The sequence below is a fragment of the Arachis duranensis genome, chromosome 9 (assembly GCF_000817695.3).
Source record: "Arachis duranensis cultivar V14167 chromosome 9, aradu.V14167.gnm2.J7QH, whole genome shotgun sequence".
In the NCBI taxonomy this organism is placed as follows: domain Eukaryota; kingdom Viridiplantae; phylum Streptophyta; class Magnoliopsida; order Fabales; family Fabaceae; genus Arachis; species Arachis duranensis.
In genome coordinates, this window is record NC_029780.3 from 114,696,051 (window position 1) to 114,714,799 (window position 18,749).

General features: G+C 32.2%; 2 protein-coding genes across 2 annotated transcripts; one reads left to right on the forward strand and one right to left on the reverse strand.

Annotated features, from left to right (window-relative positions):
* The first annotated feature begins 897 nt into the window (after positions 1 to 897).
* Positions 898 to 5,107, forward strand: LOC107467354 (guanine nucleotide-binding protein-like NSN1). The gene is made up of 9 exons (XM_016086425.3): positions 898 to 1,053; positions 1,140 to 1,384; positions 1,784 to 1,889; positions 2,018 to 2,191; positions 2,392 to 2,606; positions 2,813 to 3,077; positions 3,640 to 3,819; positions 3,967 to 4,178; positions 4,436 to 5,107. The coding sequence occupies exons 1-9, from the start codon at positions 1,035 to 1,037 to the stop codon at positions 4,793 to 4,795; spliced, it is 1,776 nt and encodes a 591-aa protein (XP_015941911.1). The 5' UTR covers positions 898 to 1,034; the 3' UTR covers positions 4,796 to 5,107.
* A 264-nt stretch (positions 5,108 to 5,371) lies between these two features.
* Positions 5,372 to 11,930, reverse strand: LOC107467383 (uncharacterized). Its single transcript, XM_016086465.3, has 11 exons — positions 11,390 to 11,930; positions 10,311 to 10,594; positions 10,013 to 10,207; positions 9,555 to 9,901; positions 9,192 to 9,483; positions 8,333 to 8,491; positions 7,106 to 7,471; positions 6,373 to 6,438; positions 6,177 to 6,225; positions 5,901 to 6,024; positions 5,372 to 5,628 (listed from the first exon to the last, which is right to left on the reverse strand). Exons 1-11 carry the CDS (start codon positions 11,754 to 11,756, stop codon positions 5,547 to 5,549), a joined length of 2,331 nt encoding a protein of 776 aa, XP_015941951.1. The 5' UTR covers positions 11,757 to 11,930; the 3' UTR covers positions 5,372 to 5,546.
* Between the last annotated feature and the right edge of the window lie 6,819 nt (positions 11,931 to 18,749).

An 18,749-nucleotide genomic window follows, 5' to 3' on the forward strand; every position in this document is an offset into this window, starting at 1 on the left:
TGGTTTGAGTCAAAGTAGGTGAGGAATGTGTGGGTATGTCATCTGATACCTAGGTTTAAAAGTTGTCTAATTCACCTGAAAAAAAAATCTTTTAAAAAGATATAATGGTTAATTTACAAGTTTCTAATAGAAAATAAATTATGTTTAACATTAAAATTTCCAAACATTTAGAAATTTAATACTTTAAATTTTTAAGGCCTTATTTTTCTTTTCTATAAGATTTATTTGTCTTTTTTCAAAATATTTTTTTTAGTGTAATACTTGATTTGGTAAAGTTTTTAGAAGATGTGTTTGTACTTTTTAAAAATACAAGCTCTTTATTTTGTATTTGGTAAATAAAAAAGACAACCTCTTTATTTTGTATTTGGTAAATAAAAAAGATCATGTACTTACGCTTGTAGCTTTTAAAAAATTAGAATACTTTTAAAAGCAACTAAAGTAGAATTTTTCAAAATTATTTTATATTTTTTAAAATTTAAAAATCTAATAAAACCTCGTATAATAACTAATTTTTAAATTTAATATTTAAATTTATAACCTTGAAATTGTGTCTCTATATATTAAAGTAGAATAAATTATAAATTATTAAAATGATGTTTGATAATTTATATAGTTAAGAAAACATTTTTTAAACATGGAAACACAAATAAATCTCATAAAAATAAAAAATATAATAGAAATAATTAAATATTAAATATATTATCAAAAGACTTTATTAATCAAATTTTGATATATTTTAACAAGTGTAATTATAAAAAAAACACCCTTTCATTATTAAAATTGTTGATTTTATATCAAGTAACATTTTTTTGTTTATTTTTTAAATAACCAAAAAGGCAAGAAGCTTTAAAAGTAAATTAAAAATCAAATTTTGCTCAATTTGAAAAACACACACAACCCTAATTTACGTAAGTGCGAGATTGTGTATTTGAGAAGAATAAAACCCAACCTTCATCACTCGATAAACCCTTTTATTCCGTTGCTTCTCAGTTTCAGAAAGCGGCCACACACACAACACACAACACAACAACGCAATGGTGAAGAAGAGCAAGAGTATGATTTTCGTGCTTCTATATCGATTCTGAATCTTCCATTTTTGTTTCTCTTCTTTTTAGTTTATGGCTTTTTTGTTGTGGCAGAGAGCAAGAGCAAGAGGGTCCCTTTGAAGAAGAAGTACAAGATCATAAGGAAGGTGAAGGAGCACCACAAGAAGAAGGCAAAGGAAGCTAAAAAGCTTGGCTTGAACAACAAGAAGAAGGTTGAGAAGGATCCTGGGATTCCCAATGATTGGCCTTTCAAGGAGCAAGAGCTTAAGGCCCTTGAAGCCCGAAGAGCTCGTGCCATTGAAGAATTGGAGCAAAAGAAAGCTGAACGCAAGGAGAGGGTATCGCCCAATTTTCCCTCTTTCGATTGATTGTCTCATCCTCATGAATTTTCTGCTTTTTTTTTCTTAATTTATTAAATTTGTCATTCTTTTGGGTACAATTGAAGTTGTGAAGTAGAAATTCTTCTAGATATTACTCAAGATGAACATTGGGAATGATAACACGGTTTACAAGCTTTATGTATATTCTCAATGGTGAACTCTTATCAATGGTGTTGGTACAAATGTTTGACATAGGCACAAGTTTTTTTCTTTAACTTGAACATTGGTTTATACGAATAGTTGAAAACTGATGTGTTTTGTCCAAAGTTTTTAAATTGGTCTTAAATTTGGACTATTCATGATGTTTTGCTATGAACTTGTTATAATCCTTTCTTGCTATGGTTAACAATTGTTCAGGCTCGAAAGAGGAAGTTGGGTTTACTAGAAGATGATGGCGTGTCTCAAATGACTGAAACAGAAGGGCAAGCTCAGGCAACGGGTACCGCATCTGGGAAGAACCGAGGTATTTCACTTTGCTCAACAATTGTTTAACAATCTGGTATTATAGCCTAATATTTGCTCGTTTCCTGTCTTTAACTGCTTTATTAAATTTCATTATTCTGACATGCCCATAATCCTGTACATACACAGATAACGCAGATAAACCCTTCTACAAGGAGTTGGTAAAAGTTGTTGAAGCTTCTGATGTTATTTTAGAAGTCCTTGATGCCCGGGATCCTTTAGGTACTCGCTGCACTAATATGGAAAAGATGGTGATGAGTGCTGGCCCGGATAAGCGCCTAGTGTTACTATTGAATAAAATTGGTAATTTTCTTCTTCCCACCTTCCTCTCCTCATATTAGGAAATGTTGACAAATGAAACAATCCCAATAGGCTTGATGGTAAAAGACTGGAATCTGTACTTAAAGCAGGACCCAACCATCAACAGTTATACTGATGCTTCTTTGCTAATTTGTGGTGTTTTGTGTGGTTTAACCATGGTGTCCACCACCGTATTATCTCAGATCTTGTTCCCCGAGAAGCAGTTGAGAAATGGCTTAAGTACCTTCGAGAAGAACTGCCTACTGTGGCCTTCAAGTGCAGCACCCAAGAGCAGAGATCAAAATTAGGGTGGAAGTCATCAAAGGCAGCAAAACCAAGTAATATTTTGCAAACAAGTGATTGTCTTGGAGCTGATACACTCATCAAAGTCTTGAAGAATTACACAAGAAGTCATGAGGTTCTATAACTTGTGTCTGTTTTCATATAGCTTATGCCTGTGCCCCCGCTTCCCTCCCTATAGTATATGGTGTTTTACCTGCTAATTCTTCTGCTAATTTTTTAAACTTGTGGTAGGTTTAAATAGTTTTTGTAACTTTCTGAGTCAGTTTTATTGTTTGCTTTACTTATAGTACTTATTTATTTGTTGCTTCTTTGCCTTGGCAGATCAAGAAGACTATTACAGTGGGTGTAATTGGGCTACCTAATGTTGGCAAGAGTAGTCTTATTAATAGCTTGAAGAGAGCTCATGTTGTTAATGTTGGTGCTACTCCTGGATTAACAAGATCGATGCAAGAGGTTCAATTGGACAAAAACATTAAGTTGCTGGACTGTCCTGGTGTTGTCATGCTTAAATCACTAGAAAATGATGCTTCTGTAGCTCTACGGAATTGCAAGAGAATTGAGAAGTTAGATGATCCAATTAGCCCAGGTATGCAAACAGCTTTTTCCTTTTTTCAAGATTTCCCCAGTTTGCTCAATTGATTGATAGAGGCATAAAGAGTTATAAACATCTGCTACCGATACTATTAGTTAGACCTGACGAATTTGGTGTGCTTGAGCCAAAGTTGAGAGGATGCTTGGTGTGTATTAAGACTTGTCTTAGTGAACCTATTTCTGTTCTTGAACCTATGTTGGTACTAAAAGGTTCAGAATACTGTTTTTTTTTTCTTTTTAAATTTCTCTTTTACTTTAATCTCTCTGGCATAGTTTCATCAAATAGTCTGTTTTATAGACTCAGACCCAATCAAAGAAAATCCCAACATTGATGTTGGAAAGGCATAACCGTGAAATTTTTCAAGTGCTCCATGTGTGGTCGCATGGAAAAGCGATACACTATTTTCAGAACTGAAAATAGGTGCTTTGTACTAAAAAGATAACATATAAGTATGATAAAATTTCTGTTATCATTCATCAACATCCTTCAGGTTGTGTGCCCAGGTTACCTTCCAAATTTCAAGCAGGGATACTAATTCAGAGTTCTCTTTTTACAGTGAAGGAAATTCTCAATTGCTGTCCCGCCAGACTGATGGTAACTCTTTACAAGATTCCAAGCTTTGATTCTGTAGATGATTTCTTACAGAAGGTTGCTGCAGTTAGGGGCAAGCTTAAGAAGGGTGGAGTAGCAGATGTTGAAGCTGCTGCCAGAATCATTCTCCGAGACTGGAATGAAGGTATGCATATATGGTGCTTCCACACGCACACCAGACGCGCCGAACAAAGGATAATGAAAATATGCGTCATAATGAACTTAAACATTTGGAAACAACTGGTATAAAGTATAAACCAAATTATCAGAAATATCTACTTGTATTTTTCAGGGAAAATTCCATACTATACCATGCCCCCGGTTAGGGACGAAGGAGAAGTTTCAGAAGCCACAATAGTTTCCGAGTTTGCGAAAGAGTTTAATATTGATGAAGTCTACAGGAGTGAAACTTCATTCATTGGAAGCCTTAAATCTGCTGATGACTTCAATCCTGTAGAAGTTCCTTCAAGTGGACCTCTTAAATTCAATGAGAGTACGCCGGAGGTATGTCACTTTCAGAATTTGTTTCCCAATCAATCTGCTCCATTATTTTCAATTCATTTACACAAGAAGGATAAGACTATTCTTCCAATCTTGCTTTTACTATTTTCAAAATGGTAAAGTAATTGAAAATGGTTACTTCATGATGCTTTTGAAGGGAGCTCGATGGTTTACATTCCTCTTGGTTTTATGGTTAAGATATTTTTTTTCAATATGATTGATCAAATCACTTAGTTATCCTTCACATTTATGCATATTAGGATGATATGGCACCTGAACCGTCAAATCAAGTTGAGCAGGAACCTGAAAACCCTGCTGGGAATGATGTTGATGAAACAATGGAATGTCAAGAAGATGGTAACAAGAACAAGGGAAAATCTGCTGCTGATAGACAGAATGAGAAATTATATGGAGCAGAGGGCATGCTTAATACAAAACTTCAGAGAGCAGAGAAGAAGAGGAGGAAAAAGGCTAACAAAGGCACCTCTGATGCCATGGATGATGATTATGACTTCAAAGTTGATTATTTCAAGAAGGGCACGGCAATGAGTGATGGAGATGATGATGACCAGATTAAGATTGAGGTGCCCATGGCTGGAATTTTGGACAATGAAGGATAAAGTGTATGATGGCTTACAAGCACATTATTTTGTCTTGGAGTTATTGTCATTTTTATACATTTTTGCACTACCGTTTTGTGCTTACCGATGACAATGGTCCTGTTAAATTTTTGTCCGCATTTTTGTGATTTCTTTCAGCAGCACAAAAAAAGGTTTAGTTTAGATTATGAGGGAAAATTGAGCAGCATAACCTGTTTATGTTAAATATGGTTACAAACGTCCAAAGGGTCCTGGGAGGATGTTTAGTTGTTTACTTTACAGGTTTCGGATAAATCTCATCTGAATTATTGAAAATTTCTGTTTCTATTAGTATTTATTTTGTAAAAGGGGAAGATTGGATTAGGGGATTAATATTTTTTTAACATATAGCTAACAAATTTATTTTAGTTCTTTTCTCGTGTCGTTTTCTTCACTTTTTTTTTTTTTAACAAACATGTGAACATGGCTATATATTATAATATTTTCTAGGTGTCAAAACCCTATTATATCTAGTTAGTGGTTACTGCGTTGTTGTCATGCATGGTTCCGATCCGAGAAGAGAGATAACTGACAGAATTACGACGATACAACACTTCATGAGTCGGTTGAAAACAATATTATTTGGGATTTTATCATTTATCAATGAAAATCCAATAGTTGTCGGCAATGCAAATGCCTAACACGGGACCCAAATGTCTGACATGTTATTTATGAAGCCTAGAAAGGAAGTATTTTGCTCCTTCTCTTTAACCGCATCCATGCCTCGTGGATTTCAAAACTTGAGCTCGTTCGTCATATTTAGAGCCTTCAGGATGAAGATATAAGTGAAGGCATCTTCTTGGAGCTTCTCAAATCTACATCACACACACATGAAAAGCATAAATCAAAATAGAATCTTTATATATTTACACTCCTAGACAAGAATTTGGTGAGCGAATAAATCCCGGCTTCTTGTAATAATTTTACTAAACTAAATCCCGGCTTCCCAAACTACAACCAGAACAATGCGGGCATTGAAGCTAAATCAAATAAAATCCCAAACCACAAAGAATAAATAAATGTAAAACAAAATAAGTGGAAAAAATAAATAAAAAAACTAAAAAACAGCAGTAAGGTTAGAGCTTACCTCCCCGACTTTGAAAAATGGCCAGCACCAAGTTCGCATTTAAAAAGCAATATGTTATCATCAGTCTTCATATCCCTCATCTTTGCCACAAACTTCGAAGGTTCAGAATACATAACCCGTGGGTCTACAGCATGTACAAGCACAAAATAAAGTCACATGGAACAACAGAGTATAGTTTTTCCAGCCAAATCATAAACAATAGCAAACCCACAAGAATTATTTAGCTTTACATATACGAACATGAACAGATCCCTTTCAAGAATTGGATATGCTTACCATTTAATCCAGCAGTGACAAGAATGTGTGGATAATTCTGTGCCTTCACCTGCGTAAAATGGGTAGGATGAAAATCATGAACAAAGAATTATAAATAATTTCTAGAAGTCTCTTCAAGAAGGATACAAAAATAAAATATTGATAGCTAATGAAGGCTACTGTCGATCTGAGTCTAACACAGCCATAAGGTTCTCACATCATCAACGGGGGAATATGACTTCATGTAGAAGTAAAATTCTTCCTTCCTAGGGTCACCCCATTCCTGCAGTAAAACATAACAGAATGATCAGCTTTAGCAAAATGAGAAACAAGAGAGTAAATTATATCATACGATATTCTGGTAATATACTTTCAGCAGAAAAGATATTGCGTGGACATGCTTAAATAAATCAAGAATTTGGATAGCACTTACAAAGTAAAGACCCATATAATTAATAATGTCTTAATACACTGATGGAGTGGGGGTTATATGATATCTCTCATTAATATTAATTTGAGATCCCAATATAACAACTAAATAAGCTTCATATATTAAGTGAGATCTTTTATGAGAAATATGTTTAAGCAGTTTTTAAGGACCCAGAAAAATAATATAATACGGGACATTATCAAGGTTATGCATAAGTCATATTCGGAACACTATTTCTGAGACAAACAAAATGAAGATCTTTCACATCCGAGTTGCCTGTCCCATCCCTTGCCACTCCGTTTTTCTGCTACTAAACCTATGCTTAATAGGCATTTAAAAGAGGCTAACACACACGCAAACTAAAGGGCACACAAGATGATTGAAACAGGAGTTTTAAATACAAAATATTATTGGGATATTAAAAGTGGGAAGAACAAGCTTTTAGAACCAAACAGACCTGTATTCAATCATTTCCAAATGCTGACATGGAATGGCAGGAAAATACAAGAGAGAAAATTACCTCCCATTCTGAAGTGGTGAGAGGAATAGTTGGATCAAGCATAGTTGTCAAAACATCCACAAAAGGTACTCCAGCAACAGCTGCCTTGAATAAATCTGGTCTCATATTAAGAACTGCACCAATTAGCAAACCCCCAGCACTTCTTCCCTCAATGCACAGTCTTTCCTTAGAACAGAATTTGTTCTCAATCAAATATTCAGCACAAGCAATAAAATCAGTGAAAGTGTTCTTTTTCTTCAGAAATTTCCCATTCTCATACCACGGCCTCCCCATTTCTCCACCTCCACGTATATGAGCTATAACATATATAAATCCCCGATCTAACAAAGAAAGCCTTGAAGAACTGAAGCTGGGATCCAAGCAATACTGTTAACGATGAGAGAGAGAATAAATAGAATTAGAAAAATGGAATGCTTGAAAACCATATTCATATTATGTAACTTAGACTCCAAACGGCCAAAACTGTTAACATTTCTAACCAAAGGAACAGATCAACTAACAATTTTTTTCCCCCTTGATAAAAGAATAATTAGAAATTACACAAAAATAGAAAGATAAGAGATCCTCTTTACATGAACGAATAAAAAGTAAAAGTGTAAAACAGTCAGTGAACTTCCCAATCTCGCAACATATCAAAGTGAACATCAAAAGAACATATTTAGGTTTCACGTAGTAACCCCACCATAGACTATGATATGTGCTTTAGATCTTCGTGACATGAAGATTGGAAGTCTTATTTTGTAGTTATTAGTTTATATTTTGAAGTGTTAGAATGTTCAGTTTAATTTCATGCTTTTTTATTTTATTTATGTAGTTAGTAGATAGGACTTTATGTTAGTGGGTTTAGGATTTTTTATCTTTAACCTAATATGAGGTGTATAAATGTCTCCTAAACTACTATAGCTGTCAGACAAAAATGAGAGGAGTGAAAATACACTTTGGTTTTGTGATAAAACCATGGTGTTAACAAATGAAGTTGAGTGAGTCTCTCTTGTTCCATCAGAAATTGGATCAAAGTAGAGTGGTTCCTTTGCATTCAATTTCAATATATCATTTTTGTTTTCTATTTATCTTGAGTCTTTATCAGACCGTCTTACATCATCTGCTTCGAAGAAAGCACACAAACAGTAGTGCTTTTAATGCATTAGGCAATATAACATCAAGACATAGAATTCAAAATTGACATTGTTATATGCAATAAAGTGGCACGTTCTATTCTTCTTTTACCTCATAAGAGCCATAACCATAAAGTAGTAATGGATCAGATCCATCAAGTTTCACAAGGTCTTTTCGATAAACAATTGATATGGGAATCAAAGTTCCATCTGAGGCAGGTGCCCACCTTCTTTCAGTGACATAATGGGTAGAATCAAAACTACCCAAAACCTGAGTAAAATAAATAAACAACGAATAAATAATGGGAGGAAATCAATGCAGGCACAAAGAATAAATAAGCAATGCATAAGAAATAAAGAAAGCATGGTTTACCTTTATAATACGAGAATTATAATATTACCTTAACTAATCTCATCAGTACCTGATACCTTTCGATTTTGAACAGGGTTTTAATGCATGTTAATTATACCTAGTGTATATCACATTCATTTACCATATAATCCACTCTATTCCTGAAGTTGGAACTTGGAACTAGTTCACACTCTCATAAGAGTAAATACTACATCAAACCCTCTAAAATTACTGGGAAGTCATCCCTCAGTGCAGCTATGTCAGAGAGTTCCGTTCTGTTCTTCACAATTCAAAGTTCATTCAGAAATTCAAACTTTACCATTCTCTATGATGCTTTCAGCAGCTAGAGGATCTTACAAGGCACTCAAAGAATCACTGATGGAATTATGGATGCTAGTCAAAAGAACAAAACCAAAGTTTTAAACCAAAAAAATAGGATAGATGCATGGGTCATGCAGAACATAGCAAAACCAAATCTTTTTACAAGATACCAAAAAAGAAGCACTTCAGCAATCAAGACATGAAGTATTTCGTTTCTGTAACAGATGATGCCTTAAGACTGGAGTCAGAGACATAACGCAATTGCAAAATCATACAGGCTGAGTACATGATAACTTACGGGGTCAATCTTCTTTAAAACTGAAATGCCTGCTTTCATATCATAATCATATACGGACCTAGGAGTCTTCAAGGAGCTATATGTAAACCGCAAGATACTTGATGAGAACTCTGAATATGAAGATTCCACAGAGTATACTGGATCAAAAAAGCTAACTGCTTGACCATCTTGAAGGCTTGTTAGTGGTTCACCAGTAGGTGGAAGGCGATAAACTATTATTTTTGGTAGACCATCTTCTCTCTCATATGAAACAAGATTATCACTAAAAAGTTGTATCTCCTGAATTTTTACACTAAAGAAATTCATCATAAGTTTTGGTGAAAGGGAAAGACACAATTTAAGATGATGTAGAAAAAGTGTTACCTTTCCCTGTGGGGAAGAAGAACCGTAGTTGAGGAGGTGTTATCAACAGGACAAGCTACCACCTCAGAATTGAAAAATTGACCACTTCTCCTTTTAATAAAGAAATGATCACCACGATGGCTGACAGTTGTGTCAATACCATCAACACGTGGTGTGAGAACTTTAAGACCCTCTTCAGGTTTGGAAACATCCAGATAAAAATTGAATCTTGTGTTTTTGCTTTCCGATGCAACAAACAAGTATTTCTTGCTTTCAGAAGCATAAAGGTCAAGTGAAAACATATCATCCTTTTCAACGTAAAGACAAGTATCCTTTGATTGATCTTCCCCCAACACATGAAGCCATGCCTGCATCACTAAGACATTAGAATCACAAGCAAATACAATGTACCATGTGCCAAACAATCAATAGCCCAAAACTTATAGACATCTGGAAAGTGGAATAACATATCGCCTCACCTTATCAGGTCTGAGAATCTCATCCATCGTGATGTAAACCAGAGCATTATCACCAGCCCATTGAACGTATGGTGTTAGACCAACAAGAGGCTCTCCAATAGGAGCTTGTGTCTCAGCATCAATGACGTAGACGGTATATATTTCGTTTCCTTTGGTGTCTTCAGCATACGCTACCAACTTGCTATTTGGGCTAACCTGAAAAGGAAATAAAGTTTGACACAAAAAGGCAAGAGAGTTCAGAAGTAATGAAACAGACAGAAATAAGCAACAAAAATGCCATAATAATATATGATCTAACCTTAAAAGCACCAATACTGTAGTAACCGTGTTGTTGTGCCTTGATGTTCTCATCCAAAATAACATGCTCCTGAGGAGCTTCAGGGCCAGTGGGCATGGTATCATACACTGATGGCACCTTTTGGTTTTCAGGTATAAGGCGCCTACAATGTTGAACATACTCCTTCCCTTCCAAAGTTTTTTCGTAATAGTAGTAAGGTCCTTTGCGTAAAGGTGCAGAGACATCATCCTCCTTAATCCTCCCTCTTATCTCAGCAAAAAGCTGTTCTTCGAGTTTCTTGGTTCCTAGACGATGAAAAATGTGGACAGTTTTCTCAGGTAATTGTTAAGAAATTTCCTTCAAAGGTGTCTTCTTGCATGCACCTAGTGACATAGACATAGCAACAGGATTCCCAAGTCTGCACCCTTGCAGTCATAGTGACTTAACCCCATTTCGCTGCTATGCTTAACGATGATATGTTTCCTTATATTGAATAAGAAGTGGACAGAGGACTACCTAACACAGTGAAACTAGCTTTGCTGCCTCCTCTTGACTGGACGCTACATACAAATGCACAGATGATGCTACAATTTTGGAAAATGTGTACTTAACTGCTACAAATTTCAACCCAACTACATTGCTAGTAATTGATACAGAACTACAGGGTTGGAACTTGCGTTGTACATCACATGTCATACTTGATAATTGTTCTGAACTGAAAATTTGAGTCTGTTTGTCTAAGTCTTTGTGGCCTAAGACCCACACCCTAAAAATTCGTGAAATACAGCTATAGTTAATAAACAAATAAAGCTATTACCCACCATTATCATCCAAGTTAAGGGGAAATGAAACTCCATTTTAATCGTCGAGTTTAAATTTAAAATTAATAATAATCACAAAAAAAAAAACGCATGCTGCTTCAAATAGAGTAGCTCGTGCAATGAAGTAACCAAAATTACAGCAAAAATCGCGCCAATCTTTTTATCCATATAGTGAAGTGTAACTATGCAGCGACCTGCGTTACTTTAAAAAAGATAAACAAATTTCGTCACAATGAAGTAGAAGGCGAATAAAGAGGATAAGAAAGTGTGAATTCGCACCGGACATGATGGAATCGGTGTATTCATTCTCTTCTTTGAGGTATGAGAGCACTTCGGGATTGGTGCGGGAATCGTCGCGGAGCCAGTAGTAGTTGTCGATCCTGACGTCGCCGAACATCTCCATCTTGTGCTCCACCTTCTTGGCCACCGGAGGAGGCGGAGACTGAGACTGCGACAGCTGCTGAGAGTTCATGGAGTAACCGGAAGAGAGTCGACGGCGCTGGTGGTAGTGGTGAGAGAGTGACGCCGCCGCGGAGGAAGTAAGAGGCGTCTGAAAGGGAAGAGAGGAGGAGAGGACGACAGTTACAGATAGCGGGATGCACAGAAAGCGAGCAATGCCTAAGCGCAGCAGATTTTCAACAACCATTTCTCGCTATTTTTTAATACTTGGATCTTCCACTAACTTTTTTTTTATTTTTTTATGTTATATTATATTTTATTATAAATAAGATTCTGGCTCGCGAGGAGAGAGGATAGGGTGGAATGGAAGCAAAGCATATAAATAAATAAATAAATGGTCTCAGGTTTATCACCATTGCTAAGTTCCCTGCTAAGGATTATGAATTAATCATGAACTAGCCGGTAGGCCATGCACCAAATTATAAATAATTTATCCTTTAGTTTCTTTTAATTGAAAATATTCGAGAAAACCATTGGCGAAGATGCGTGCTGCAGGTCTGCATTTCCCATTTATATTTTGGTTTTTTCCCGAATGAATGCATGGTCATAAAGCATGCTCATAAGGCATCATCCTTTTTTTTTTTTTTATGCAAGATTATTAACTCTTTTAACTCAATTCATGATCATTATTTTTAATGCACCACTACTTATTATTAGAGAATTTTTATTTATCAAATTCAACTTCTTTCCATCTAAGCAATTCTTTTTTTATTTGACTAGAGTGCTTAAGAAAATTTTACTGAAAATTGTTAGTGTTACAAGTGTGAGAAGTGTTGAAATTAGTCTCACATCTAAGAAAGCATGGAAGAGTGAGGAGTTTAAAAGATGAGAGACCCATTAACTTATCATTTTAAGATTTTGAGTTGAATGTGGTATCTTTTTATCTTATATTCTCTATAAGAAGTCTTTAGTAAAAATTTTTTTATTCCTCCACTCCCTAGACATTTTTTTCTTAAGAGTCTCCTTTTTATTTGATTATGTATACCCAATACTAAAATTAAGTTTGATATCAGGGATTCTTTATTGATTATAAAAGAAGACTTTGATAACAAATTTTTGTTTGTCTCATTTGATTACAAAGGGAGGTTTTGATTGCAAAATTCTTATTCCTACACCTTCTTTTTCTCCTTTTTTTCCGAATATGGAAGTGGGGTTTCTGGAGGTGTTTTTTTAGGTTCTTCAACTTTGGATCACTGGATTGAATCTTATTACACTCCTTTTGATCACTTGAATGATACATGATCTTGAAGACATGAAAATTAAATATTCATCAAGCATTCTTAACATTAATTTTGTTGGGTATATTATTATGAGAAGATGATAAAATTTTATATTTGTGTAATGGTTTCAAGACACGATTAGATCGCTTTTTTTAGAGAGATATTTGTCCCCACACTTAGTTGCTATAGGGTTGATGATAATACTCTCCTATGATACAATGAAACCTAAGAATTTCTTAATTAGCAATAGTAAGAAATTCTCAACTCTCTTAAACAAAGAAAATCTCTTATAGTTGATTAAAATGTACACTTAGTACTTGTATATATGAAATAGTGGACAAGAATCTATTTAATATTTATACATATTGTACGTAGCAATTATGATTAGTTACGTATACAATTGGTTGTGTCATTTCTATTGCCAATAGATATAATGTTTTGAACATACACAATTCTTAAAGAGTTGTATCTCTTTAGCCAATAAACACAATGTTTTAAACATACACAATTCTTAAAAAATTGTATTCCTTCAACCAACCAAATGATACTAAATCGTTAGTAACCATTTATTAATATTAATAATAATATCAATAATATTAATAATATTAATTAATTAAATTTATAAATACCTTTTAAATTGATCATTTTTAACATTAATAAGGATTCTCTTAGTAATTAGAAGTCTCTCTTAAAAATGATAAAAATATTCTTATCATCTGTTATATCAAAAATAATAAAATCTGTTGAAAGAAAAAGTTTGTTCACTTTAATCTAAAGATTTTCAATTATTTTATGTGCATGCTTTAGAAATTTGTCTGTCATTTATAGAATTATTTTTGTGTGTTAATTTTATAAATAAAGATATCAAATTGATATTTATCCTCAAATTACATAATACTCTCTTAAAGGTGGTGTACGAATTCTTTGATGTGCTACATCCTAGCGAATATATACACGTGCAGAAGAAGGTAAAGATAATATAATGTATTTAATTATATAAATTGGATTTGAATCTTTTAAAGTTTGAATTTTATTTTAAAAATTAAAGTGTGATTTTTTACTATTTATTTCATAGGTAGAATCAAGAATAAATATAAAAAAATTTATTTAAAAATAAAAAATTATATTTTATTCTCTAAAATAAAATTTAAAATTTAAAAAATTCAAATCCATATAAATTAATAGGTTATTCATCCTCTTGTACTGTTATATTTTTAATACAAAAACGTCATACTCGTTTTCATATTACATAGATGTCATGTACATCAGTTAGTTCTGGTTGGAAAATAAGAAAAAAAGAAAAGGTCAATATATTCCCATTTGAGCAACACACTAGCATTTCTACCGATTAAAATGGTTGTTTTCTCTGTTAATGGTGATGCAGATCTCTAAACCAAACACACTATTGGTAACGTCGATCGATCAGGGACTTTTATGTTAATGTTTCGGACGGGGAATGGTGGCTGCATTGAACAATGAGCCAAGCACTGACAATGCAGAAGAATAGTAGCCATAGCAAGGTCCTATAAGATAAAGTTAAAAGAAAAGTTTAGGAGATCAGTAATTTTATTGCATTTTGGTCAGCATATAATTAGCAGAAAAAAGTGAGTTATTAGATGAAATCTCACACCATCAAATTATCATTAATGGACAGTTGATAGCTACCAATTTGTTAGCTCTAAAATTAATCATGTCGCTAATGCAAAGCGCAGAGACATGATAAAATAAGATAAAGAGAAAAACACAAAATTTATGTTCTTTTGATTAGTGATAAATTAAAATAAATTATAAAAATTTAATTTATTTTTATTTTTTTTATTTAAAAAATTTAAAATAAAAATACGTACCTAGCCCGGTTAACTCGACAAAGTCGATGTGTGGTTCCTTGTTTACATTGCCATTGCCACAAGTTGGTCATTGGTTGGTTCGGCCATATATTATGTGAATCTTTGTTTTTGAGTTATATAATATTTTATTTAGGAGTGTTGATTTTTTGTTAATATAAAATTTTAATTAAAATTTTATTTGTTTAATACAATAAAAACAACGATTAAAATTATTTTTTTAAATAATAAAAATGGCATTTTTTACTTGATAAAAATAATAATTTATAACAGTTATTTAAACAATTAAAATACTATTTAAAATCAATAAAATGATGATTTTAAACAGCAAATTGTTGTTTTTAAACAAAACGAAACTGAAAAATATCATTTTAATCCAATAAAAATAATGATTTACAAATGTCATTTAAAATAATATAAGATGTTTTTTCAATTTGGTAAAAATAACAATTTTAAAGGTTATTTTTACTAACCGAAAAATGTCATTTTATTTCAAATACAACGGCCGTTCAAATCGCTTATAAAAAACTACCGTTTTAATTTATAAAAATTATAGTTTTAACTAAGAAAATTGTGATAGTTTTTAAAAAACTACCGTAATAATCAAAATGGCACTCAGGTCATTTTTTAAAATTGCCATTCTTGATAATAATGTAAATACAAAAAAATTATATAATTACCAAGTTTTTTTCATAGTGGTCGATAACGGACGATAATAGGAATGTTGGAATGAAAAACAACATAAATATGCTTTACACACAATTTTTTTAATAAAAATGTAATATTTAAATGTCCAAAAATTGGTGCAAATATTGTTAAATTGCATCCTTTCCAACTTACGAAAAAAAGTTAAGAAAAAACAAAAAATACATAGACATAACGAAACAACGTTGAATAGGTTAACAAGAAGGTAATCAACCATGAACCGTTCTAATTGCCGGGTGCATCTTCATTTCGAAAGTACACCGGCTTCGAGGAGATGGTGATGATGTCAAACAATTGAAGCTCATGCACTTTAGTCTACCATTATTGCTGCCACATCCTACAACACCATTTTCATTATTTTGGCCATGTAGTAATTCTTCATTACCCTTATCTTCAGCTGCAAATTTGTTAGGAGCAAATGCAGTATGATTATTATGAGAGCCTCCTTCAGTGATCTCTTGATAATCTTTGTTGTTGATATTGTCAAGGTGAACAAGCTTCAAGGTGAGTCTACCATTGGCCCTATGTACTCGAAAGTACTCATGATGCCTCACCTTTTCCTCTTTGAGAATCAACCTTCCTTCGCTTGTGTAGTACCTTCTCAATACCCATGGCATGTGCGAAGCCAGGTTCTGTGTCCGTGCTAGAGATGGTATAGGAGGAGGGAACACTTTCTTTTCCTTTTTACTGCTATTACTTCGCTTCATGGACGTGGCTGTGTTATTAACCGCTTCGTTTTCTATTGATAGTTGAGAACTATTAGATTTCACTGTGTCATTCTGGTGATGATCGATGACATTGGGTTCCTTTTGAATTGCAATCCAACTCTTGTTGGTGCCATCATCTGTGTTGATGGAGATATTGATTGGTGATGGGGTTGAAGGAGAACTTAAGAATGCCTCATTCGAAGGTAATGTAGTGAGGATTTTGATACCCACGTTACGACGTTGAGCTAAGTTTTGCATATTAAGAATAAACTTGGCTATGATTTTGGGATTAGAATTTCGTAAAATGAATTGTCTTGTCTGAATAACTCGAAAAATCTGTTCAAATTTTAACTTTTTCAAATCAGAAACAATTCAAATAATAATAATAATGACAAAACCAAATAATACAATAAAAAACTAGCACACCTCATAAAATTTTCGTGTATTTTCAAGTACTTTTTGTGTTTTTTATTTCATTGAATTGCAGGGCATAATAATGGCTAGTAATTCACATTGTTTATAGTTGCAAAGAAAAAATTTACATACAAGAATATAATAGCCAGAAGAAAGAAGCAAAATGTTCATATAGACATACAACTGAGGAAGAGCCTGAACTAATTTGAGACATTCCCATTTTAACATACTTGAACAAAATGATAGGACAACAAATTTTTCTGCTTTATCCTGAGACATATATATGCTTGTTATTCAAATTTGTCCTTGTTTCTTTATTCTAATTTGCCATGCATGTCTCTTTTTTACAAGGCATAAACACAAATATACATTTCAATTTAAGAGAGATTTCAATTCCCAACGACATAACCGTATCTGAAAAGAACTACAAAAAAATGGAAAAACATAAATGAGCAATCAACTAAACAAATTGAATTAGGTCTCAGACAAATTAAATGGTGTACCTCTATGAAATAGTACCGTGAAGATCGAATAAACTAGAGCAGAATCTGCATGTAAGAGGGAACAAAAACAATCAGTTGTTGCAACAAAAAATGTCAGAGGACACGGTCAAGAAGAAAACAACTAAAGAAACGATCACGACAGGAAAGCACACACCAATCTGTATCTTTCTTTTATAACAACAATAATGACATATAATTAGGTTTTTTTGACAATTTTTTCTGTCAAAATTTTAGGAATAGTATAAACGAACACGTAAATGTCTCGTTTTTTATAATATTATGGTAACGAGCATTCTATTTTTTTCCTATTTCTTATTTCAGGTTTGATTTTTCTAATCATTATTATCTATTTTTCATGCTATTCTTAACAATATAATAATTATAAAATTAGGGGAAAATACATTATCTTCTGACGACTTTGGTGTCATTGATCTAGCTATAATTAATATTGCTTCAATCTTACTCTACTAATATTTCTATAACTGTATAATTTTATTTTGATGTCATGTGTTTGTGCCTTAACTTATACAGGTAGTAATATGTTACATATTATTTGGTATATTTAAATAGTTATTTCCCATAGTGGAGATGTAAAAAATCTTATTAAGGTTTATTGCCAAATAATTAGTGGATGAATAATAGTAGATTATATTATTTTGGAAAAGTATTTTCATTATAATTATATCAAATCAATATTTAATTATGATAAAATATGTTAATTATAATTATATTATAGAATTATAATAATTACGATATTTACGTTATATATTTTAATCATGTATATAAGTAAATAAAATACAAATCAATCAAATCAGATTATAACGGTAAATAATATGTTGTATATTATTATGGGAAATAATTCGTGGATAAAATTAAAATTATACCTGTTCCATATAATTATAATTGATTAATTGGTATAAAATAAAATTATACCCGTGCCATGAGTAATAATCTAAATAATTATATCTTAACAAAATATAATTTGAAATAATTTATAAACAATTATCTTAACAAAAATAATTATTTAATAATTTTTCCTATGAGGCGCCGTCACAAGAAGACAACTATCATGAACACAAATCAGCACACACTCTTCAACTCCCGTGCTCATCATTTAGAGCAATATATGATATGTTATCCATTAAGCATTTATAGACCATGGTGTTATCATATTTGCATAAATAAATAAAAAATTCATAATTAAGCTTAAGTCATTTATCTATTTGTATGGTATATTGTAGTGTGAAATTACTTTTTGTTTGTGTTGTGCAATGATATTATGGTTTAATTTAAGCTTTTATTTTAGAATTATGTTATAATTTTATCTCAGCCTTTTTTCTTAGATATTAAGTTGATGTATTTTTATTTATTATTATTGAAGCAGATGTGATATAAAATTTGTAAAAAAAAAACTTACATTCAATTTATTTTATTGTAGTCTTCTATTCTTCTATTTTTTTATTCTTTTATTCGTTTTATTTTCTTTTTAAATATCATATAATTTATTATAATTTATACCAATTAATTAATTATAATTCATTATATCAGTTAGTTTAATTCATTAATTTATAATATACATAATAAAATAGATCATTTGTTACTTATACGTTTATTTTTCTAAAATCTAAATCTGAATAATTATATTTTCAGTTTTTTTATGAATAAAATATTATTAATAATGAATAATAATTAACCATTCATACTTTTAATTAAAGTGTTTGGATGATTTTTATATTTATTAATATTAATTATTAATTTTTTCACAAATAAATTATATTATAATTTTA